We start from the raw sequence: 27306 nt of genomic DNA on the forward strand, positions 1-27306 counted from the left end.
TTGTCAAATGCATAATACAGCAATAATCTGTACCAAAAAGCTGTACTTATCTAAATCACTAAACCTTAAAGGGACATTAAACCCAATTTTTTTTTCATGATTCAGACGGAGAATACCATTTTAAACAACTTTCTAATTTACTTGTATTATCTAATTTGCTTCATTCTCTTGATATTCTTTCCTGAAAAGCATATCTAGATAGGCTCAGTAGCTTCTGATTGGTGGCTGCACATAGATGCCTAATGTGATTGGCTCACCCATGTGCATTGCTATTTCTTTAACAAAAGATATGTAAATAATGAAGCAAATTAGATAATAGAAGTACATTGAAATGTTGTTTTAAATTGTATTTTCTATCTGAATCATGAAATAATTTTTTTGGGTTTAATGTCCCTTTAAATACCTAGCGTGCATTGTCCTCCGGTGTTGAGCCGCATCTGCTGTCCATGTGCTAGGTCACCTATTGATGATGTCATCGGCATGCGTTTCACGCCGATTGCACATATTTAAGGGGCGTGTTTTCTATTGACAGCCCAACATCCAATCGCAATACGCCCTATATGTCAGATTCTGTGTCACTAAGACTAAGGAACACTGTTGTGATCCTGGACGTCATCTGATTCTTATGCAGCACAGTGGGAGGACAATATTTAAAACATATTAAAACCATATTAAAAAAACATATCGTAAAAATGATTGATGGTAAAGTGCACTATATCCATACCTAATACTACATGTAACTATCAGTCATGTTTCAAGTAATATGGTAGAAACTTATTCAGAGGACTTAGGCGGTCAGATAAACAACAGATGCAGTCTTTAGAGGGATAACCATAGGTGTATAATCCAAATGTTCCATTGGGGTATTGTGGTGTGTCTTATAGGCATGTTAGAAGATAATTATATATGACTCAGTCACTCAGATAAAATGGCCCAAAGTCCAGCATCTTATTTAACCCCTTAGGGGTTACAGTATCCAGAGTGTAGATCCATCTGGTCTCCAAGCGGAGCAGACGATTCGCCCTATTTCCTTCCCGTGATAACAGTGGCACTTGATCAATCAACATGGTCCTTAAACTAGAGACGCTATGTCGAAAATGGGTAAAGTGGCGTGCAACTGGCTGATCAGAGTCACCTTTCACAAGGGCTTCTCTGATCACACAGCGATGGTTAGCCATCCTTTCCCTAAACGTGGTAACCGTTTTACCCATGTACACCAGGGAACACGGGCAAATCAGGATATAGATGACATGGGTACTTGTACAGGTCAATCTGTAGTTGATCTTAAATCTCTTGTTACGATGTGGGTGTTGAAAAGTGTCGCCTTTTAACATGCTGTTGCATGTATACAATCTCCTCATTTAAAGCAGCCTTTTTTAGTGGATTTTAACCAGATCTGTTCTTCTTAACACCTCACGGGGTCCGTTTTGACAAGCAGATCTCTAAGGTTGCTAGCTCGTCGATATACCATCCTTGGTTGCGGAGTCTGCTGGAACGGAAGGGTCTGTTTGAATAATGAAAGATAAATGGTGTGTTTTATGTCCCTGTAACAGAGTGACACACAGGGGCTTATGATACCCCCAGCTGCCCCTCTGCCTGCCCACACCACCCCTCTGCCAAATCCTGTGTGTGGCTCAAAGCAGGATTACTGATGGTGCACTGTCTGTGGGTCAATTTACAAACTGACAATGTTAAGGGAGTGCAAAGTGCCTGATATAACATTGGAAACAGATAGATGACCCTCTGCTTGGAGCATCTGAAGCGTTCTATACCCACAAGGTGGATCTCTCACCTAAGATGGTGAGAGATCTGCTTGGGGGATACGTGACAGCTTAGAAGCTCCTAGTTTGTTTTCAATGTTATATCAAGCACTTTGCATTTCCATTACAATTATTACAGTTTACAAATTGACCCACAGAGCAGAGATAGTAATGTTAAACAATGTTCAGACAGCAAGCAATGTTATACAAATTGACATTATTAAAATTTGCTTTTCCCCATTGATATCTTTAAAATTATACCTAGGTAGGCTCAGAAGCATCAATATATTACTGATGAAAGGACGCCCCAAATACAGTAGAATTGCATAATTAACAAGCGCATGATAAAAAACACAATGCAATAGCACTCACTATAAATTTTAAATAAGAAGATTTCTGCCAAATGTATCGCCCCCCCATTAGTGACCGCCATCAGCCAATCACAGACTAGTATACGTATACCCTGTGAGCTTGCAAAGATGTTCAGTAGGAGTTTGCGCCTCAGAAAGTGTGAATGTAAAAAGAATGTACAAAATTTGATAATAGAAAAATAGAAATAAATTTGAAAGTCTCTTAAAACTGTTGCTCTACCTGAATCATGAAACTTTAATTTTGACTTTAGTGTCCCTTAAAGCAATTTTTGATAACAGAAGTAAATTGGCATATTGTATACAATAACATGCATTATCTGTAATATGACAGTTTAATTTAAACATTTCTGTCTTTAAAAGATTATAGAACTCCCTTATTTAAATGTTCTTTTTAACAAAGCATCACTTGGCCTAAGCTAAAGGCTCTTTTTATTTGTATCCTCAAAACCAGACTCCAGCTTTCCTCCACCAATATACTGGACAATCTGCGATGACTGGGCACAACTGTGTACGACTCACATTGCACTTTATAATTCTGTGTATGACTCACATTTTTTTTTCATTTATTTTTTTTAGGGCACAAGCACCTCCAAAGGAGGTGGGAAGAGCAATAGGATGGGGGAGGGGCAGATGAGGTAGGTGGAGCTAAAAGGGGGTAGGGGGCCCTGCCACACTTTTGCCCGGGGGCCCTGGTTGGTCTGTTTGCCCCTGACTTCAGTCTTTTTTCAACCTCATTTACTATGTTACTATGTTATTATTCCACCAATAAAGACAACAGAAGAGCTTTATTTAGGTTAATTCTTTTTTTTTTTATTTTTTTTTTTTTATTCCTTTTGCAAAATTATCTGGAACACAAGGACATTCAAAATATTCTGTACGGATTCTCACAGACGTCTCTGCTTTACAGAACAGTCACAAATAATTTAAAACATTTATATATTTTAGATATGTGTGTTTATATATATATGTATAAAAAACAACAGCAAAAGAAACAACTGTCACATTGTAACATTAATTTAACTATGGTTAAGGTCAGTCATCCACAGCTACATTTTTTTTGGTATTTTCTTTTAACTCTGTGACTGGCAAAAGGATGCAAATTTGCGACAGTCAAAGAGTTAAATAGAAAATAATTTATATGTACTTTTATAAAAAAGGTAAAACATGCGTATTAATGTCAGTAGGCGCAGAAGAATTTTAACTCATTCAATAACACAGGGTTGCAGGCCCCCCTGTCACCGAATGAACTAACCACACCAACAAAAACAAAACAAAAAATGTTACAAAAATGAATGTATGAGACACAAATTTCACTCAACCCCCTGAAAATTATTCTCTGGGAGGGAAACAGAAATAATTTCCAGGGGGTATTGGGCACACACAAAAAAACCAAGAACAGTGCATTCATGGTTCAAAGGGCTTATTTTTTTAAATACCATTTTTGCTTGAACTATGACTTAATGCTAAGGGATACCATACATAAAATCACTTCACATGAGGTTCTCTGAAGGTGGATTTAAGGAAGAGCTCACTTCTTGAGGGAAGAGGGAGGTGGACTTCAAGCACCTCTTGTAAAGGGAAGGGCATTAGGACAGGGGATTTTTTTTTTTTTATTATTATTAATATATTTTTTTTTATTATAGCTATCTTTGTGCTGATGCTGCTGGTGGAGGGGTCCAGTGTACGGAGATGTTATGCTTCAGGTTCATATTCTTGGTAATCATCCTAAAAAGGAAAAAAAACAGATTATGAAATAAGTGATAATATTTATATTTAGTTTCATCAAGTTTAAATACTAATTTATTTTTTCCAGTATTTTATCTTTTTTTTTTTTTTTTTTCTATAAACCACTTGAAAGTAGATGATATACAGACACCTAGCTTATACATGAACAAATATTTATTAAAATGAATAGCTGTACGTTCTCAGTCAGTTCTCACAAAAAGTCCACTAAAATCAAACCCTATTAATTATATATTTTTCCATTTTTTAATTTCTCCATATTTCTATCTATCTATCTATCTATCTATCTATTTTTGTCTAGTTTTCAATCACAATACCTTATACTTTAGTCACTTATTTAATCAAAAGAATTGTACACTCCATTCTTCAAAAAGTGTCAGATTAAATTATGAACTTCATTGCTATCACAAAGGGATTTTTTTTTTTAATCTGGACAGGCTTAGAAAGTGTGTGACAAATTACTATATTTATACTTGAATCCATAATAATACAACTTTGTGAACGTAGATGATTATTATTTTTTTATTTAACATTCAGCAACTGTATGCTTTTTATAAAAAAATTGTGTCTCGGTATATTTTCACAGGAGCATTTTTCACTTTGCCATGAGAACAGAAGTGTTAAATAAAAACACAGAGAAGCAAATGAAGAATACCTGGAGAATTATATACTGTATATAGTTAGATTAATTTTAATAACTTGTCACATTAAAGAAATTAAAATTCAATTTATATAAAAAGTGTCTTAGCTTTAGGATTGCTGAGTTCCAAATCTGAGAAATGGTAGTTAGCAATTGTAAAGTATATTTTTTTAGTTTATTTTAACTGAAAGTCATAAAGAATATGATTGTACAAGAGCATTAATGAAAAACATATAACCAAGCAACAACATGTAACAAAGTGCCCTGGTGCATGCAATAATAAAATCAAATAATTTTACTGATATAGCAACACATATTAAGCACTTGATTAGGTCACACACATGGCCTCATTAAGAGCATCCAAAATTATTGTTCTGACATAAGCCTGATATGGTGCCATTCAAGGTTTCATCAGTGAGTGAAAAGGGGCAGTTGGTGTCATTTTGATATTTGATTACGTTTGTGTGATCTGATTTTAGTGGCTTTATCATTTTATTTGAAAAATTCCTATTCTGTATATATTGTATGTGTCATCCCTTCCTTTATAGGAATATAACTGAGTTTTTATCAGCTTGTATCCAATAAAGGTATAAAAATCTTAAAAATCTTGACATCAATCGAATTCCCCTTTTTTCTGAATGATAACAACTTCCAGTCATTTTACGTTTGCTCAATAACTATCTGCTAATTAAACTTTAATACATCAAACAAATGTATTTTTACTATTTGGTATTGAAGCGAATATTGAATATTCATAAAACATTTAAATTTGTTGTTGTTAAATGAACATGTTCCAATGCTACAGGTGAACAAGTTTATACTTTATTTAAACTTTATACTTAAGCTTTATACTTTTGTTTAGCGTGCTGGAGAGCTTTCTACTTTAGCGCAGGCCCTGTGAGATGCTGTCCTAAGCCTCCTAACCGGCGCTCTGTGAAGAAGAGGGCCGAGTTAGTGCATTAAGTAAGTATTTAAGCCCTTAAAGGTAATTTAAAGAAAATGAATGAATGCTGACAAATCTTGAAAGTATTTTTTAATTTTTTTAAAATTTTGTTGGCACATTCATTCGGATATTCGTTTCATTAAAACAAAATGAATATCCGTTTTTTTATTATGATTTTGCATTCATAATGAAACAAATGCACATCTCTCACATTTTCCTCATTTGAAACTTACATGATTAGTTTATTCTCTCCCTTCTCTATACATGTTGCAGTCATATATTGACCACCCTGGCTCCTCAACTCAATTTCTAGATCACTTGGCTGCCTGGCTATCTTACTTCCTTTTCTCAGATACCCCTGCCCTCATTCTTGGCGATTTCAACATCCCTCTTGACAATCCCACTGCCTCCTCTGCAATACAACTCCTTCAACTCACTTCCTCTTTCGGTTTGTCACAATGGACTGACTCTCCCACTCACAAAGATGGTCACCCCCTTGACCTGATCTTTAGCTATCGATGCACTATTTCAAACTTCACAAACTCTCCTTTTCCTCTTTCTGACCACCATCTCCTCAATTGCAGCATCTCATCCCTCCCTACAACCCCCCTCCTTCTACTCCTCACTCCAATCTTCACAGAAGCATTATGTCATTAGATCAGCAACAGCTTGCTAATTCCCTCAAACCTCTCCTCTCATCCAGCTCCTCCTTCTCCTGCCCTGACCAATCTATCTGCCACTATAATTCCACCCTTACATCGGTCCTTGACACTCTGGCCCCTCTTATCATTGCTTGGAAAACACACACTCATCCTCAGCCCTGGCATACTTCTCTGACATGGTACCTATGCACATGTTCCCGTACTGCTGAGCGGCACTGGAGAAAATCTTGAAGTTCAGCTGATTTCCTTCATTACAAGTTCATTTTAAACTCCTACTATTCTGCCCTTAATCTCTATAAGCAACATTACATCTCTACTCTTTCTTCAAACCCAAAACATCTGTTCTCCACTTTTAATACTCTTCTCCGCCCACCCTCAACCCCAATACAACTTCTCTGTCAGCTCAAGACTTTGCCAGCCACTTCAATAGCAAAATTGACTCCATCAGAAACTAAATCATTCCATTCTCTCACCCCCTCAAACACTCGCAATCAACCACAACCCACATAGCCATAAATTTAGCTCTTTTGCCCCTGTAACTGAGGAAGAAGTTTCGGAGCTTATACTGCGCTCTCACCTCACTACCTGTCTTCTTGATTCTATCCACCCACAGCTGCTCCCCTCCCTCTATTCTACCCTTACCCCTATACTCACACACATTTTCAACCTCTCCCTGAGCACCAGAATATTTCATTTATCTCTGAAACATGCACTGGTCATGCCTATCCTCAAAAAACCTACTCTTGATCCAACCTCCCCAAACAACTACCGCCCTATTTCCCTACTCCCTCTTGCCTCAAAGCTTCTAGAAAAGCTAGTATATGCACGCCTATCCTATTTCCTTACATTAAACTCCCTTCTCAACCCACTGCAATCTGGATTTCATTCCCATCATTCAATAGAGACAGCAATTGTTAAGATTACAAACAACCTACTTACAGCAAAATCAAAAGGCCACTTCTCTCTGCTTATCCTGCTTAATCTGTCCGTAGCCTTAGATACTGTTGACCACCCCTCCAATCCTTTGGCATTTGTGACAAAGCCCTCTCATGGTTCTCTTCCTACCTGTCAAACCGTACCTTTAGTGTAGCCTTCTCTGGGGCCTCCTTTGCCCCATCACCACTTTCTGTCAGAGTACCGCAAGGCTCTGTCCTTGGTCCCCTTCTCTTCTCAATATACACATCATCATTAGGTTACCTAATAAAGTCCCATGGGCTCCAATATCATTTGTATGCAGACGACACCCAAATCTATTTCTCTGCACCAGACCTATCTCCTTCCTTGCTAACCCGTGTCACTGACTGTCTTTCTCACATCTCTTCCTGGATGTCCTCTCACTACCTCAAGCTAAATTTCTCCAAACCTGAGCTCCTTATCTTCCCCCCTTCTTCCAAAATCGCCAACCCCAATCTCTCTATAACTGTCGACAACTCCATCATTACCCCTACCCCGTATGCCCAATGTCTTGGGGTCACACTTGACTCAGACCTTTCTTTCACTCCTCACATTCAGTGCTTGGCTAAATCCTGCCACTTCCACCTTAAAAATATCTCTAAAATTAGACATTTCCTTACACAAGACACAACTAAGATTTAATCCACTCTCTCATCCTTTCCCACCTCTATTACTGCAACTCTGTCCTCTCTGGTCTCCCCAGCTGCCGCCTAGCTCCTTTACAATCCATAATAAATGCCTCTGCCAGGCTCATCTTTCTTACACGTCGCTCTTCATCTGCTGCAGCTCTCTGCCAATCCCTTCACTGGCTTCCTTTTGCCTCCAGGATTTAACACAAAATTCTCACTCTGACATACAAAGCCCTACACTGCACTGCTCCCCTCTATATCTCAGACCTTGTCTCCAAATACTCTCCCTCCCATCCCCTTTGCTCTGCTCATGACCTTCTACTCTCCTCCTCTCTTGTTAACTCCTCACACTCCCACTTACAGGACTTCTCCAGACTGGCTCCCATCTTGTGGAACTCTCTGCCTCGCTCCACAAGACTCTAGTTTTGAAAACTTCAAGCACTCCCTAAAGACTCAACTGTTCAGGGATGCATACAACCTACACTAACCTTTCTTTATACCGTTTCCTCTCTTCCATTGCTATTCCCTTGAACCCCCTTAGCATGTAAGCCTAAGAGGCATGTTGTTTTCAGATCACCTTCTTTAGCGCTGACTACAACACTGCGACTCTTGGCAGGGCCCTCTACCTGTATGATCTCTATAAATGTTTCCTTGTATTCCGCCGATGTTTATAGTGCTGCGGAATCTGTTGGCAGTCTACAAATAGCCGATAATAATAATAATTTTCTTCTAAGTGAAGAATATAGGTATTTTAAGTAAGTATTATTAAAGCACCTTCTGCTTTAGCGCAGTTGTCCTAGTGCACCACATAGAAGTCTATGGGGAAAGATAGTTAGCACGGTCACATTTTACTGAACTCCAGATGTTAGCGCAGCTGAGACTTTCACTCAAGCAATAACTGTTTAAATCCAACTTGTAATACCAGGGCAAACATAAGATGGCTATTGATTTACCTTGACCGGTGTTAGTGCTAACATTTTTGTGCTTTACTTGTAATCTAGCTCTAAATTCATAGCAATCTTCCTAATAACAATTTGGCAGTCACACCACTTACCAAGAATACAACTTTGAAGGTTATATTGGTCTTATTCCTCTTAATTCCCCAGACATGTTGCCAAAAAAAATACTGACTTTTTCATTAACAAAATATCAGAAATGTTACCTTTCAAACCTGAAACACTTTTATACACTTATCATACCCTCCCTTGGTTATGCAAACTCCTTTCTGAGCTCTTTTCAAATATTTTAATTTTGTTCATTAAGCCTAGAACAAAATCCAAATGAAAAATCACGACTTTAACATTCATAACCTTTAAACAGGTTTCCAATATTTTCTCTAGACTCAGTAATAATAACCTCATATCCCATTCACTTTAATAATATTACTGTTGTACTAACATTCTATACCATGTCTTTCTATGTGAAGATTAATATCCTGGCAATATTTGTAGTGTTTTTTTCATTTCCTACACAGGAAAATGACAAAAGGGATTTGCTGCCATTTGAATCAGTCCATAATGTTTAGACTGTATTTAATCCTTGCTGTGTTTTGTCAAAATGAAAATAAAAAAAAACAAAAAACGATGCACATGTGTTGAATTTGATTTGTGCCAAGCAAAAATGGATATTTTATTCCTTTAAGAGTCATACTACTGGGGACATAAGTAATAATAATAATTACTTAAGCTAGTGGCATATTTAGGTTATGTGCTGCACTAAAAATAGAGAACTCTGCATTCCTGTCTCTCCCCCACCTTTTTATATCACATTTGACTCATTTGTGCATGTGTAAAGGTAAGTATAACACTTGTAGCTTGGAAACATTTGCATTAGTTTTAATGAAAAGTAATGTAAATGTTCTCCAAATATTTAGTATTCATTTCATTTAAAGGGACATGAAAACCACATTTTTTCTTTCATGATTTAGATTAAGAATACACATTTTTTTAAAAGTTTCCAATGTAAGGGGCATGTCTCTGGGCAGCACCTTGAATGGAGGCAATATTGGAAGTTGCGTGCACGCTGCTGTTAAAATTCGCTATTTATCAGCAGCTTTCCTATAAAACTCTCTCTAAAATCATAGGCTTGTTATTCAGGAGACACAACTGAATAATACCAAACTTTTTGCGGAACTGCACCATCTTGCCGATCCGGAGGGTTGGGGCCTGTGGCGGACCTTTATAGGAGTGGTCTCAACACCCCCCCGTAAACGGGGTATAGCAGTGTCATATCACTGTCATTCAGACTGATCCTCAACTAACCAGTAAAGGGGATACTACGGAGGGAAGTTAAAGTTACTCCTTCACATGACGGAGTCTGAAAACCCCATACTTGCGCAGGATCTAATCCGCCTACTAAATGGACACTTTCGCCTCATCAAGAGTATTGCTGCAGCTTGGAACGATAGCGAAGGTTATTGCTCCATCACAACCGCTATAGAAAGCGAAGCAGAAAACTACAATGAGGTACAGTCTATAGCTACGGAGACAGAGGTTCCGGGAAAAGCTCTCACCCTCGCAGCACATGCTGCACCTCAGAGGCCTATGGAGGCTGTAGTGCAGAAACAAGCGGGCTTGCTTGCGACATCACCAGGAGCGGCAATGATGAAACCTGGAGCTGTAAATGAGAAGGCAGCTCTCGGTGATGCTTGTTACTTTGCCGTTTGCAGTGAAACAACCTTATGCAGCTGCGCCTATAAAGACGGTAAGAAGAAGGACACTTAAACCACTTTGGTCTAACATGACTTTGGGAACAGAGAAGAACCTGTTTCAAATGCTAATCGGAAGGGGTGCCATTCTACCTCTACATGTGAAACTTATCTTGTATGCTTTTCAACACAGAAGGGGTTGTTTGGGGCTGTTTACAATGAAGAACCATACCGTCGGCCTCCACATATTTACTGAGTGGCCCCTACAAGTCTGGTGGCAAGGAGTTGGTTAGCAGCTTTCAACTCTACATGACAGTAGCAATATGCAAATTTAGGAAACAAACTATATTCTCCTTAACCCCTTAATGACCACAGCACTTTTCCATTTTCTGTCCGTTTGGGACCAAGGCTATTTTTACATTTTTGCAGTGTTTGTGTTTAGCTGTAATTTTCCTCTTACTCATTTACTGTACCCACACATATTATATACCAGTTTTCTCACCATTAAATGGACTTTCTAAAGATACCATTATTTTCATCATATCTTATAATTTACTATAAAAAAAATTATAAAATATGAGGAAAAATTGAAAAAAAAAACACACTTTTTCTAACTTTGACCCCCAAAATCTGTTACATATCTACAACCACCAAAAAACACCCATGCTAAATAGTTTCTAAATTTTGTCCTGAGTTTAGAAATACCCAATGTTTACATGTTCTTTGTTTTTTTTGCAAGTTATAGGGCCATAAATACAAGTAGCACTTTGCTATTTCCAAACCATTTTTTTTTCTCAAAATTAGCGCTAGTTACATTAGACCACTGATATCTTTCAGGAATCTCTGAATATCCATTGACATGTATATATTTTTTTTAGTAGACAACCCAAAGTATTGATCTAGGCCCATTTTGGTATATTTCATGCCATCATTTCACCACCAAATGCGATCAAATAAAAAAAATTGTTCACTTTTTCACAAATTTTTTCACAAACTTTAGGTTTCTCACTGAAATTATTTACAAACAGCTTGTGCAATTATGGCACAAATGGTTGTAAATTGTTCTCTGGGATCCCCTTTGTTCAGAAATAGCAGACTTATATGGCTTTGGTGTTGCTTTTTGGTAATTAGAATGCCACTAAATGCCACTGCGCACCACACGTGTATTATGCCCAGCAGTGAAGGGGTTAATTAGGGAGCATGTAAGGAGCTTTTTGGGGTAATTTTAGCTTTAGTGTAGTGTAGTAGACAACCCCAAGTATTGATCTAGGCCCATTTTGGTATATTTCATGCCACCATTTCACCGCCAAATGCGATCAAATAAAAAAAAACGTAACATTTTTCACAATTTTAGGTTTCTCACTGAAATCATTTACAAACAGCTTGTGCAGTTATGGCACAAATGGTTGTAAATGCTTCTCTGGGATCCCCTTTGTTCAGAAATAGCAGACATATATGGCTTTGGCGTTGCTTTTTGGTATTTAGAAGGCCGCTAAATGCCGCTGCGCATCACACGTGTATTATGGCTAGCAGTGAAGGGGTTAATTAGGTACCTTGTAGGGAGCTTGCAGGGTTAATATCACATTTAGTGTAGAGCTCAGCCTCCCACCTGAAACATCAGACCCCCTGATCCCTCCCAAACAGCTCTCTTCCCTCCCCCACCCCACAATTGTTCCCGCCATCTTAAGTACTGGCAGAAAGTCTGCCAGTACTAAAATAAAAGCTATATTTGTTTTTTTTGTATGTTTTTTAAAAAAAGCATATTTACATATGCTGCTGTGTACTATCCCCCCTTAGCCCCCAACCTCACTGATCCCCCCCAAACAGCTCTATAACCCTCCCACTCTAACTTAATCTGCGCCAGTTTAGAAGAAAACATGCTTTTTTTTTCTTCATTTTTACTAAACTTTTCTGTAGTGTAGCTTCCCCCCACACCAAACCAACCCCCCACCCCTCCACGATCTCTTTTTGTGCTTTTGCACAAACAAGATTTGGGCATTTCTTACTAAAAATATTTTCCGTAGTGTAGCGGTTCCCACCCGCTCCCGCCCGTGCACGCGCCCGCCCGCCACCCTCCGTGCATGCGCACGCGCCCCCTAACGGTCCCGCCCCCGATCCCGCCCCCCTTGACATCACAGCGCACACCGATGGCCGCCCACCCGCCTCCCAAGCCGGCTCCCACCCACCAACGATACCGGCCATCGATGTCCGGTGCAGAGTGGGCCACAGAGTGGCTCTCTCTGCACCGGAAGGCCATGTAAGGTTATTGCAGGATGCCTCCATATCGAGGCATCACTGCAATAACCGGAAAGCAGCTGGAAGCGAGCAGGATCGCTTCCAGCTGCTTTCCACACCGAGGACGTGCAGGGTACGTCCTCAGGCGTTAACTGCCTTTTTTTTTAGGACGTACCCTGCACGTCCTCGGTCATTAAGGGGTTAATATAAACTGCCATAATTATCCATTTTTTCCCTAATGAAGTCTAACCCTAACACCCACTAACTTAAATATAATTAAAATAAATCTAAATAAAACCTACAATTAATAACTAAATAATTCCTATTCAAAACTAAATACTTACCTGTAAAATAAACCCTAAGCTAGCTACAATATAACTAATAGTTACATTGTAGCTAGCTTAGGTTTTATTTTTATTTCACAGGCAAGTTTGTATTTATTTTAACTAGGTAGAATAGTAACTAAATAGTTATTAACTATTTACTAACTACCTAGCTAAAATAAAAAACAAATTTACCTGTAAAATAAAACCTAACCCAAGTTACACTAACACCTAAGACTACACTACAAATAAATAAATTACCTAAATTAAATACAATTACCTAAATTAAATATAATTACCGAAATTACAAAAAAAACACAAAATAAAAAACAAATTACAAGATATTTAGACTAATTACACCTAATCTAATAGCCCTATCAAAATAATAATAAAAAAAACCAAAATAAAAAAAACCTAGCCTAAACTAAACTACCAATAGCCCTTAAAAGGGCCATTTGCGGGGCATTGCCCCAAAGAAATCAGCTCTTTAGCCTGAAAAAAATACAAACAACTCCCAAACAGTAAAACCTACCACTCACCCAACCAACCCCCCAAATAAAACCCTAACTAAAAAAACCTAAGCTCCCCATTGCCCTGAAAAGGGCATCTGTATGGGCATTGCCTTTAAAATGGCATTTAGCTGTATTGCGGCCCAAACTTTAAAAAAAACTAACACTAACCCCTGAAGACCACTTACAGTTTTGAAGATCCGACATCCATCCTCAATGAACCCGGGAGAAGTAATCATCGAAGTGGCAAGAAGTCCTCAACGAAGCCGGGAGAAGTCTTCATCCAAGACGGGAGAAGTGGTCCTCCAGATGGGCAGACGTCTTCATCCAGATGGCATCTTCTATCTTCATCCATCCGGCGCGGAGCGGCTCCATCTTCAAGACATCCGGGGCAGAGCATCCTCATCCAACGAAGTCTTCTTCCCGAATGAATGTTTCTTTAGTGACGTCATCCAAGATGGCGTCCCTTAGATTCCGATTGGCTGATAGAATTCTATCAGCCAATCAGAATTAAGGTTGAAAAAATCCTATTGGCTGATTGGAACAGCCAATAGAATGCAAACTCAATCCTATTGGCTGATCCAATCAGCCAATAGGATTGAAATTCAATCCAATTAGCTGATTGCATCAGCCAATAGGATTTTTTCAATCTTAATTCCGATTGGCTGATAGAATTCTATCAACCAATCAGAATCTAAGGGACGCCATCTTGGATGACGTCACTTAAAGAAACATTCATTTGGGAAGAAGACTTTGTTGGAAGAGGATGCTCCTTGCCGGATGTCTTGAAGATGGAGCCGCTCCGTGCTGGATGGATGAAGATAGAAGATGCCGTCTGGGTGAAGACTTCTGCCCGTCTGGTCCCGGCTTGGATGAAGACTTCTCCCGAGCTGCGTTGAGGACTTCTTGCCACTTCAATGAGGACTTCTCCCGGCTTTGTTGAGGATGGATGTCGGATCTTCAGGGGTGTTAGGTTTTTTTAAGGGTTTATTGGGTGGATTTTATTTTTAGGTTAGGGTTTGGGCCGCAATAGAGCTAAATTCTCTTTTAAGGGCAATGCCCATACAAATGCCCTTTTCAGGGCAATGGGAAGCTTAGGTTTTTTTAGTTAGGGTTTTATTTGGGGGGTTGGTTGTATGGGTTGTGGGTTTTACTATTGGGGGGGTTGTTTGTATTTTTTTCAGGTAAAAGAGCTGATTTCTTTAGGGCAATGCCCAGCAAAAAGCCCTTTTAAGGGCTATTGGTAGTTTAGTTTAGGCTTTATTTTTGATAGGGCTATTAGATTAGGTGTAATTAGTTTAAATATGTTGTAATTTGTTTTTATTTTGTGTAATTTAGTGTTTTTTTTTGTAATTTAGGTAATTGTATTTAATGGTATTTAATTTAGGTAATTTATTTAATTGTAGTGTAGTGTTAGGTGTTAGAGTAACTTAGGTTAGGTTTTATTTTACAGGTAAATGTGTATTTATTTTAGCTAGGTAGTTAGTAAATAGTTAATAACTATTTAGTAACTATTCTACCTAGTTAAAATAAATACAAACTTGCCTGTAAAATAAAAATTAACCCTAAGATAGATACAATGTAACTATTAGTTATATTGTAGCTATCTTACGGCTAGTTTACGAGTCTTGCGTTAGCCTTAAAAAGCAACGTTGAGGGGTCCCAACGCTGCTTTTTAATGCCCGCTGGTATTACGAGTCAGGCAGGAGAGGGTCTACTGCTCACTTTTTTTCCGCGATTTTAGCTTACCGCAAATCCCCTTACGTCAATTGCGTATCCTATTTTTTTAAAGGGATTTTCCTAACGCCGGTATTGCGATCGCCTGAAAAAGTGAGCGGTACACCCTCTCCTGGCAAGACTCCTACCGCATTTAAAAGTCAGTAGTTAAGTTAAGAGTTTTATGGGCTAACGCCAGAACATAAAGCTCTTAACTAAAGTGCTACAAAGTACACTAACACCCATAAACTACCTATTAACCCCTAAACCGAGCCCCCCCCCACATCGCAAACACTATAATAAAATTATTTAACCCCTAATCTGCCGACCGGACATCACCACCACTTTAATAAATGTATTAACCCCTAAACCGCCGCACTCCCGCCTCGCAAACACTAGTTATATTTTATTAACCCCTAATCTGCCGTCCCTAACATCGCCGACACCTACCTACATTTATTAACCCCTAATCTGCCGCCCCCCAATGTCGCCGCTACTATATTAAATTTATTAACCCCTAAATCTAAATCTAACCCTAACCCCCCTAACTTAAATATAATTTAAATAAAACGTAATTAATTTACTACAATTAAATAAATTAATCCTATTTAAAACTAAATACTTACCTATAAAATAAACCCTAAGCTAGCTACAATATAACTAATAGTTACATTGTAGCTAGCTAAGGGTTTATTTTTATTTTACAGGCAACTTTGTATTTATTTTAACTACATAGAATAGTTATTAAATAGTTATTAACTATTTAATAACTTCCTAGTTAAAATAAATACAAATTTACCTGTAAAATAAAACCTAACCTAAGTTACAATTACACCTAACACTACACTATAATTAAACTAATTACCTAAACTACCTACAATTAATTACAATAAAATTAAATAAACTAAATTACGAGAAAAAACCCCACTAAATTACAGAAAATATGAAGATGGACCCGCTCCGCTCCGGAAGGATGAAGATAGAAGATGCCGCCTGGATGAAGACTTCTGCCGGTCTGGAGGTCCTCTTCTGGCCGGATAGGATGAAGACTTCGGACCCTCTGGAGGACCACTTGTGTCCGGCTGGGTGAAGACGTCTCAAGGTAGGTTGATCGTCAAGGGGGTAGTGTTAGGTTTTTTTAAGGGGGGATTGGGTGGGTTTTAGAGTAGGGTTGGGTGTGTGGGTGGTGGGTTTTAATGTTGGGGGGTATTGTATTTTTTTTTACAGGTGAAAGAGCTGATTATTTTGGGGCAATGCCCCGCAAAAGGCCCTTTTAAGGGCTATTTGTAATTTAGTATAGGGTAGGGAATATTATTATTTTGGGGGGCTTTTTTATTTTATTAGGGGGATTAGATTAGGTGTAATTAGTTTAAAATTCTTGTAATTCTTTTTTTATTTTCTGTAATTTTTTCGTAATTTAGTTTATTTATTTAATTTAATTGTAATTAATTGTAGGTAGTTTAGGTAATTAGTTTAATTATAGTGTAGTGTTAGGTGTAATTGTAACTTAGGTTAGGGTTTATTTTACAGCAAAATTTGTATTTATTTTAACTAGGAAGTTATTAAATAGTTAATAACTATTTAATAACTATTCTACCTAGTTAAAATAAATACAAAGTTGCCTGTAAAATAAAAATAAACCCTAAGATAGATACAATGTAACTATTAGTTATATTGTAGCTAGCTTAGGGTTTATTTTATAGGTAAGTATTTAGTTTTAAATAGGAATAATTTATTTAATTGTAGTAAATTTATTTAGATGTATTTAAATTATATTTAAGTTAGGGGGGTGTTAGGGTTAGACTTAGGTTTAGGGGTTAATAAATGTATTATAGTGGCGGCGACGTTGGCGGCGGCAGATTAGGGGTTAATAATATAATGTAGGTGTCAGCGATAGCAGGAGCGGCAGATTAGGGGTTAATAAGTGTAAGATTAGGGGTGTTTAGACTCGGGGTTCATGTTAGGGTGTTAGGTGCAGACATAAAATTAATTTCCCTATAGGAAACAATGGGGCTGCGTTAGGAGCTGAATGCTGCTTTTTTTTGCAGGTGTTAGATTTTTTTTTAGCCAGCTCAGCCCCATTGTTTCCTATGGGGAAATCGCGCACGAGCACGTTTTGCTATCTTACCGCTACCGTAAGCAACGCTGGTATTACAGTGAGATGTGGAGCTAAATTTTGCTCAACGCTCACTTTTCTGAGGCTAATGCCGACTTGAAGAAAACCTGTAATACCAGCGTTGGCTTAAGTGAGCGGTAAGAAAAAAAGGCTTGTTAGCCCCGCACACCATTACCGACAAAAACTCCTAATCTAGGCGTTAGGGTTTAATTTTTTTTTTTTTTTAAATTTCTTTTTATTAATGTTGAGCAAAGCAAAGCACATAGTCATACCTTGATGATACATGTAAGTGATAGCATAGGGATTGTAAGGTTTTACAGAGATTCATACATAGACCCCCAACACCTGTAAGAGACATGCAGTGAGTATATGACATCGTTGAAGCGTCAAGAGTACATTACAATCTATATAATCTTACATTTTGATTCCATAATAGCTATCTTTCTTTTCTGCGTGTTTGCTTGTCCCCAACATGTCCAATTTTCCATTATCTTTTTAACCCAAACCCAAAAACCTAACTACAATAGTCCTGACTAAAAAAAAACTAGCTATTCCAACAATAATTTTGTGGCCGTGGGGCCTGACGATGGCGGAGAAGAAAAAAAAAAAAAAAAGGGGGAAAAATAGAGACTGAGAGGGGGGTGGAGTCAATGAGAAAGGGTAGCAAAATCAAAAGGTGGGAGTGTGGAGAAGGGCAGCGAGGGAAAAGAGTTTCCATCCCATGTTTGTTGTTCTCACTCACCCCTCAGCCCCCCTCCATGAAGATGACTGAGTCTTTAAATGGCATCAAGATCAGTCTTTGTATCTCTAATTCAAAAGTGAGTATAAGCCTGGAGCTACTTCCACAAAAATAGGCCCAGTCTGTTCTGGACATCCATCTTAACATCCATTTGTTCCGTGAAAATCTGTGTTCTAAGTAAGCTCTTAAAACCCTGAAAAAAAGGTCCCCTCCTCACCGTCCAGTTTTTCAGAATACATTTTCTTGCTAACAGTATTACCAGGCTTAGTATTGCATCTTGCTGTTTGTCTTGTGCTTCCCGGCGTTAGGGTTTATTTTATAGGTTAATATTTAGTTTTAAATAGGAGTTATTTAGTAATTAATAGTAGGTTTGATTTAGATTTAATTATATTTAAGTTAGGGGGTGTTAGGGTTAGGGTTAGACTTAGGTTTAGGGGTTAATAAATTTAGTATAGTGGCGGCAACGTTGGGGCGGCAGATTAGGGGTTAATAAATGTAGGTAGGTGGCGGGCGACATTGGGGGCGGCAGATTAGGGGTTAATAAATATAATGTAGGTGTCGGCGATGTTGGGGGCAGCAGATTAGGGGTTCATAAGTATAATGTAGGTGGTGGCGGTACGGAGTGGCAGATTAGGGATTAATAAGTATAATACAGGTGTCGGCAATGTCGGGGGCAGCAGATTAGGGGTTAATAAGTGTAAGATTAGGGGTGTTTAGACTCGGGGTTCATGTTAGGGTGTTAGGTGTAGACATAACTTTTATTTCCCCATAGGAATCAATGGGGCTGCGTTACTGAGTTTTACGCTGCTTTTTTGCAGGTGTTAGACTTTTTTTCAGCCGTCTCTCCCCTTTGATTCCTATGGGGAATTTTGCACGAGCACGTACGACCAGCTCACCGCTGACTTAAGCAGCGCTGGTATTGGAGTGCGGTAATTAGCAAAATTGCGCTCAACGCTCGCTTCTTGTCTTTTAACGCCGGGTTTCTGAAAACTCGTAATACCAATGCTGTAGGTAAGTGAGTGGTGAGACAAAACTGCTCGTTAGCAACGCATAGCCTCTAATGCAAAACTCGTAATCTAGGTGTTAGTTTGGATACAATTAACTAAAGAATTATATAATGTTAAAAAAAATCACCTAGATTACGAGTTTTGCGCTATAGAGGGTGCGAAACAAACGCAACAAAAGTTGCATTATTTCACCTCCATAGTGCTGCCATTACGAGTTTCTGAAAAGCCTCGTTGTGAGTACGATATGGTGGCATTAAGCTCCATACCGCACAAAATCCAAGGGCTGCTTTGACGTGCTCATGTGCGCTTTCCCCATAGACATCAATGGGGAGAGAGTGTTAGAAAAAAAACTAACACCTAAAGCGCGGAATGAAAAGCTCCGTAACACAACCCCATTGATGTCTATGGGGAAAAAAAGTTACATTTAAATATAAACCCAAAGTCTAAATACCCCTAATCTTCCTCCCCCGATATCGCTGACACCTAAATAAAGTTATTATCCCCTAATCCTCCGCTACCGACATCGCCAACACCAAAATAAAGTTATTAACCCCTATTTCGCCGTTCCCTATCGCCGCCATTAATAAAAGTTATTAACTTCTAAACCTCTCACCTCCCACATCACCACCACTAATAAAAGTTATTAACCCCTATTCCTCCGCTCCCGACAACGCCACCAATATAATACATTTATTAACCCTTAAACCTCTGGCCTCCCACATCACATCACTGCCACTAAATAACCCTATTAACCCCTAAACCGCCAGCCCCCATAGCAAAAAACTAAATTAAACTATTAACCCCTAAACCTAACAACCCCCTAACTTTATATTAAAATTACAATATCCCTATCTTAAAATAAATAAAAACTTACCTGTGAAATTTAAAAAACCTAAGTTTAAACAAATTAACCTAACATAACTATTATACAGTACTAAACTATTATACTAAAATTAAAATAACTACCAATTAAAAAAAACAAAATTACACATTAAAAAAAAAACTAACACTACTAAAAAAAATTAACGGCTAGATTACGAGTCTTGTGTTAGGCTTAAAAAGCAGCGTTGGCCGGTCCCAACGCTGCTTTTTAACGCCCGCTGGTATTAAGAGTCTTGCAGGTCCTAGCATCAAGGATCACTATCTCCAATCACTTAATTAAAGACTGTCAGTTGGCTTGGTTTCAACTCAGTCACAACCTGTTGATAGCCCCACATCCTTCTTCAATCCATTCCATTATTGCTCTTCTACAGGGGCTCTCTAATGTGAGGCTCGCTAACTGGAGACAGTTAGAAATTGCGTCCTTTGGGGATTTCTATCTTAATGATAGCCTCCTCTCGCTCCAAGACATGATCACAAGGTTTGCCCTCCCTCATCATTTAGAGTTCGATTATATGAGACTGCGATCCCTCATGAAAGCGTGGGGATTCCTGACTGATAAGATCAGGACTCCCACTATCTGGGAGATTAGATGGAGGGTGGGCCTACAACTGTATAAGCCCCTTACCACTCATTATAGATGCCTTCTAGGACCACCCACCCTTGTAAAGACAAGACACATGACCTCCTGGGAGACTGAAATGCAACAAACCCACACGACACTTGACTGGTCTAAAGTCATAGCAATGACCAAATCTGCTCTACACTGTGTGACAATGTACGAACTCTACTTCAAAATTATTACTAGATGGCATCTTGTACCGACTAAGCTACAAACCCTGTACCCTGGACATTCACCTATGTGCTGGAGAGACTGTGGGGAAGTAGATACTCCGCTCCATGTGTGGTGGTCGTGTGACAAACTCCGACCGCTCTGGTCTAAATTACGGGCGGTCTGTATGGCCTTAGAATTACCAGACCCAGGTAACCCAAGCCTGGCCCTACTCCACATAGGAATCAAAAAATTGCCTGCCCATAAGAGATACCTTTACACCTATTTTCTGACCTCGCTTAAAATGCTGATAGACAGAAACTGGAAGAAAACGCAACCTCCAAGGTGGCAGGGTGTAGTTGATTACCTACAATATATTAAATCCATGGAGGACTACGTCTTTAGGATGAGAAACCAGTCAGCAACAATTAGCCTAATCTGGGAACCCTGGGAGACCTACCTGACGCAGAATAAATAATAAGGCCCACTCCTTCTTGCAATACCAGCCTGTCCCTGGCGATAGTTCCCCCCCTGCCCCAGAGGGAGCACCTCACTGTGAAAATTTCGAGGTGCCCTTCCTTGAGAGAAGTGAATTTCCTTCATCATTAATATCCTACCCCCTACCCCCCTACTCTACCCTCCCCTCCATCCCTCTCTCCTCCCTCCCTACACCCCCCCTCCCCACATGCCTTCTTTATGGAACACCGTGTAACTCAACTTATCACCACAACATTTGCCCGCATGTATCTTTTACCCATCGGTATTTTAATGTGCTTTTGAGCTGTCAGTGTAATTAAATATGGCAACGCTCGCCATATATTCCTCTATCATAAAATTAAATTCTTAAGAGTGCCAATATATAACAATATAACCATCTACACATCCATTGAATAGACCATTAATGTAATAAATGACTCCCATACCATGGCTATAGATACACACCTGATGTCATTTTGTCTCTTGTAAAACTACATGCTCTATCGTTATCAGATGTATATGGAAAAATGTTTTGTTATGTTGTTATCATAATATTATTTTCAATAAAAATTTATATGTAAAAGAGTCTTGCAGGTACAGCTGTACCGCTCACTTTTTTGGCCAGACTCGGAAATACCGCAAATCCACTTATGTCAATTGCGTATCCTATTTTTTCAATGGGACTTGCATAGCGCCGGTATTACGAGTCTGCCAAAAAAGGAGCGGTAGACCCTCTCCTGTCAAGACTAGTACCGCATTTAAAAGTCAATAGTTACGAATTTTACACTACAACGCCGTAGCACGTTCAGCCAGCTCACCGCTAACATAAGCAGCGCTGGTATTGAGGTGAGATGTGGAGCAAAATTTTGCTCTACGATCACTTTTTTGCGGTTAACGCCGGGTTTGGAAAAACCCGTAATACCAGCGCTGTTTGTAAGTGAGCGGTGAGCATAAACTGCTCGTTAGCACCGAACAGCTTCTAACGCCAAACTCGTAATCTAGCCGTAAGTCTAAAATTTAAAAAAAAAATAAAAACACTACATTTACGAAAAATAACAAACACTAAATTACAAAAAATAACAAACGAAATTTAAAAAATAAAAACAATTACACCTAATCTAATAGCCCTATAACAACTACCAATAGCCCTTAAGAGGGCCTTTTGTAGGGCATTGCCCTAAAGAAATCAGCTGTTTTACCTGGGAAAAAATACAAAACCCTCCAACAGTAAAACCCACCCCCCAACCAACCCCCCAAAATAAAAAAACCTAACTCTAACAAAAACCTAAGCTACCCATTGCCCTGAATAGGACATTTGTATGGGCATTGCCCTTAAAAGGGCAATCAGCTCTTTTACATTGCCCTGAAAAGGACATTCATCTTTTTTACTCATTAAATGTGTCACTTTTTTACATTCCCTCTCCAACCCTTGTATCTAACAGATTTAATACATTTTGGACCTAGTGATATCTGGGATGCTTGTTTATCATTTATTATTAATCAATTTGATAGTTTTATAATTTGTGCCAGCTGCAAGGATCAAGGCTGATATGATGAATTACATTAAATTGTTCTTTATTTTAACTTTGTGATTTGATCTGTACTTTCTGGGGTGTATTATTTTTCTTTGTTAAATTGTTATGTTTTATATGCATCCTTTTCTTTGGATAGAAAAATTTGGAAGCATATTGTAAATGCATCTGTTTTTTTCTCGAAATAAAAAAACGCCGGGCTTCATAGTAATGGTGAGTTTCTTAGAGAATATCACAACCCTTGAGCGCTTTAGAAAGTCGGGCCCTAAGACAGAACAAAGAAAAATTAAGATTTTATTAAAGTTCTCTCTCACCTCCACTGGGAACACAATTTCTTCAAAACATTCTTGTCTATATAGCTTTCTATACTGGCATTTTCAATGTAGGTGAAAGTTTAATCAGATAAAAAGTAGCTATATCAAATGGCAAAATAGAGGTAAAGGAGCACTTTGTAAACAATTTAATACACTTCACAGTACATTGTCTCTTAAGGATCTTTCAATATAATATAAGTTTTCTTTCATATATCTTCTAATTTTATCAATGTTATTAATATTCATATTGTGATATACATTGTTTCTTTACCATGCTTTTGTATAAGAAAAACAGTGTCTTCTGGATGTTGAGAATAGCGGTAATTTAAGTCAAATTATTATTTGCCTTTTTTATAATTAAAAAATAAATGCTGTCTTTCAAATGTTTTGAAAAAATAAAGAAACACTTAATTTAGCTATTTTATTTATATTAAAAATAAAGGTAAACTTTTTTGTGTATCATGGATTTATATAAAGAATACTGCATATAGCTATTTTAAAATAATTAATTATTAATTTTTGACTTAATAAATGTTTAATTTGAAAAGAAACCCAATGATTGACATCTGAGACACTTTAATGTTGGTTACCCATTCCAACCAGAAGGTAGCACCCCCAAACAAGTGGTATCCCCAGGTGCCTCATCAAATAGCTGACAATACACTAAAAGTGCGATTTGATCCCCTGCACCCTGCTCGATCGGCACCCCTTTTAAGAAGCTCAATTCCAGGAGCCCGGCTAAGCAGATGAGGTTTTGCTGGCCCTCTTGCATTTACTGCATCTCCTTGACAAAACATACATTGTCATGTACAATGTAGATTCTTTAAATTACTGTATATATCTTAAAAGGGATTTATTGTTGCTTGCAGTGTTTATTATTTCAAACATAATTTTATATTTGAAAATATATGTTTATGTTTAAAATAAAAGAAAGCAACATTAACCTTTTAACGCCGTTATGCCGTTCTATTCCGTCATATTTATACTGGGCTTTAAAGCCGTTATGACGGAATAGAACGTCATAACAAACGGCTGTCCTGAAGCCTTCTGTGCTTCAAGGACTTGATCGCAGTCTGGAGGGCGTTCCTAGGGTTGTAGGGACGCCCCCCAGATGCGATCCAATAATTGAAATCTCGCGATCGTATGCACGATTGCGTAGTTTCAATTTGTCTACATCGGAACAGGTGTTCCGATGTAGACACTTTAACCCTGTCACGAAAGGGTTAAATACCTTTTACACTATACATATATATATACAATACTCTAAAAAACATGTATTGTACATGACTATGCATATCATTTAAAAATCGACCCCTAAACTGCCATAACCTATTGCTAACTGTAGAGGCTAAGGCCCTACACATAAATATTCAATATTTAAAATAAAGCATTGTTGTGTAGAATGCATATTATTTAAATTATTGGAAATAAATTAAAAATATACTTCTACATAAATGCAAGCCTGTTATGTAAAAATATAATTTATTGCTACTGGCTACTATAACATAAATATATATTAACATATATATCTATACTATTACTAATAAACACAACAAGCTAACATAAATACATTTTAATTTATATGCAATATACATGAAAATGCATAACATTTTAAATATTGAATACCAATGCAAGGCCAGACTACATTATATATAGAATGTTTAAAATAAAATGCATGGTCATGTATAATGCATATTAGTTTAAGTATTGGATATAAATTAAAATGTAATTTTATATTTTATATTTTTTAAATATATATTTATGTTATAAAAGACAGTTAAATTATAATTATAGTATTTACATGACTGCATGCCTGTTATGTAATAATACAATTGTAATACTAATGGCTTTTGTAACATAAATATACATTTCTAAAAATATATTTATGTTTACAATAATAAGCACAACAAGAAAAAATAAATACATTTTAATTTACACACAATATTTGAAAGAAATTGCATCATACGTAGGAATGCATACTATTTTAAACATTGTACATAAATGCTAAAATACACTATTAACCCCTAAGCTGCTCTAATTTAATCAACTAACCACCATGGATGATTACAATTTAAAATAAAATACTTTCTTGCTATTTGCTGATTAAAAAATCAAGCAATAGTGATTGAGTGATTAAAAATCAGCAAATAGGGATGAAGTGGTACCCCTATATAAAGGGGTTCCATGTATCCTGAAGTGTGAGGTGGTGAACGCATGAAGAGCAGGGCTCTAGGAAGATAGCTGAAGACAGCTGGAAGAGGCTGCTGTAGTCCGCCTCCATGAAAATGGCCCTCGGTGCCTGGATCCTGAATGGGTTGGCTTAAGAGGCCACAGAAGTTGGGATGAAGAGGGTCCAACATCGAATCAAGAGGAGATAGATTTTTGCAGGGTGAGTTAGCTAGGGATTTTTTGGGGTGGGCTTTTTATTTTAAAGAATATGATTTTTTATTTCAAATTAATTTTTAGGATAGGTTTTGTAGTTAGCCTTTATTTATTTTTTTGAGGGTGTGGGGTTACTTGTATTGTAGAGGAGGGTGTTGTAATTTAAATATAAAAGAGAAGTATTGACTTTAGGGCACTGCCCTACAATATTTAGTATTAATGTCTAGCTTTTTTTGTTTTGGGTGTTTTTTTATATGAGGCATGTAAGTTAGTGTTAGGTATAATGGTGTTTTTTTCATTTTGGATACTGTCTTTTTTATTTTATGTAACAGACTTTTTTTCTGTAATTTAGATTTTTTATTTTTAAGTAACTTAGGAGGTTTAGTTAAGAGGGGGTTAGGTGTTAGAATAGGGTTTGTTTGTGTTGAGGGTTGTGGTGGTTTAGGGGTTAATAGTATATGGAACCTGTGGTGGGCTAGTGGCAGTATAGGGTTTAATAGTGTAGGGTATTTGTGGTCGGCTAGTGGCAGTATAGAGATTAATAGTTTAGATGGGTACTTGCTGTGGGTATGTGGCTGTATAGGGGTTAATAGTTTAGATGGGTTCTTGCAGTGGGTATGTGGTGGTAAAGGGGTTAATAGTTTAGATGGGTACTTGTGGTGGGTATGTTGCGGTATGGAGTTAATATTTTAGATGGGTACTTGCGGTGGGTATGTTACGGTATAGGGATTAATAATTTAGATGGGTACTTGGGGTAAGTATGTATGTTGCGATATAGCGGGTTAATAGTTTAGATGGGTACTTGCATTGGGTATGTGGCGGTTGAGGGGCGGTTGAGGGGTTAATAGAGTAGACTGGTACTTACCGTGGCTATGTGGTGGTTTAGATATTTATTAGTGTAGTGTTAGTTTGCGATGGTGGGGTATTCGTTTTAGAGGTTATAGGATAAGTGGTTAGGCACAACAGCTATATTCCAAGGGATTGTTTACTATACATTTCCAATATTGGCAGGGATGCTGGGTGTTATCTATCACCAGCATCGCCGACCAATGGCATGTATACTAAACGTCTCTCGGCGAGGTTGCCTGCTAGCATCTATATGGGGAGCTTGGAATATTTCGACAGACTCGCTCGACATAGTGGCAGATCCCTTGGAATATTTTGCTGCCTCGTGCCACTTTTGATCATCGGGTCCTAAGCCTGTTAAGAAAACATTGCTTTATTCAGGAGAGGAACATGCATTTATATGGCAAAATAAAAACTGTACAACTTTTTAAAATGCTCTGTTTTAAGTAATAAAAATGAAAAATGACTACCATGTCCCTTTAGCATTTCTGTTATATAGAACAGTTACTAAACCACTTCTTTTGTATTTTTCCTACAAAATAAATATATAAAAATGCAATTAACCCCATCTAGGAAGCACATTTGTACAGCCCCTAACAACTAAAATGCAGAATGTACTAATTTAAATAAGATATCTGGTATGACATGTTGAAAAGTGTGAAATATTTTTTAATTTAATGTGTAATGTGTATTGCGGCTTCTATAAAATAAACTGTTGTATCAAGAGCCAACTGTTTTACAAATATCTTTTACACGGTCCCCTTTGTAAATTAGATGTATCAAGTAGTTTGTTATATACATAAACATTTTTATATATATATAAATAAGGTTATATATAAAAAAAAAACATCCCGTCCTTAACACCATTGCCACGGTAGCCTGTACAGTGCTGATGCACATTCCTCTGTGTGTCAAAATTCACACTGGTGGTCACACTGAATTTCTTCAGTTAGTCAGCATTGAATGCTTGTGCTATTCTCTTTCTCAAAGTAAATGATGTAATTAGTATAAACAACATAAAATGAACAAATCAGCAATTATATTTCTAAATGATTTTCTACCACAGATAATCAAAAATAACCTAGTGATTCAAGTATATCTAAATGCTTT

The 27306-nt window shown here is 37.7% G+C and overlaps 1 protein-coding gene across 2 annotated transcripts in view; it reads right to left on the minus strand.

The window, feature by feature from the left end:
- Positions 1 to 2915: 2915 nt before the first annotated feature.
- SNCB (synuclein beta) overlaps positions 2916 to 27306 on the minus strand; it is an 88898-nt gene continuing 64507 nt past the window's right edge. For both annotated transcript variants that reach the window (XM_053719830.1, XM_053719829.1), the window contains exon 7: positions 2916 to 3856. In XM_053719830.1, the coding sequence (XP_053575805.1) occupies positions 3824 to 3856 (33 nt within the window). In that variant the 3' untranslated portion in view covers positions 2916 to 3823. The remainder of the gene's footprint in view (positions 3857 to 27306) is intronic.

The sequence above is a fragment of the Bombina bombina genome, chromosome 6, assembly GCF_027579735.1.
Source record: "Bombina bombina isolate aBomBom1 chromosome 6, aBomBom1.pri, whole genome shotgun sequence".
Lineage (NCBI taxonomy): Eukaryota > Metazoa > Chordata > Amphibia > Anura > Bombinatoridae > Bombina > Bombina bombina.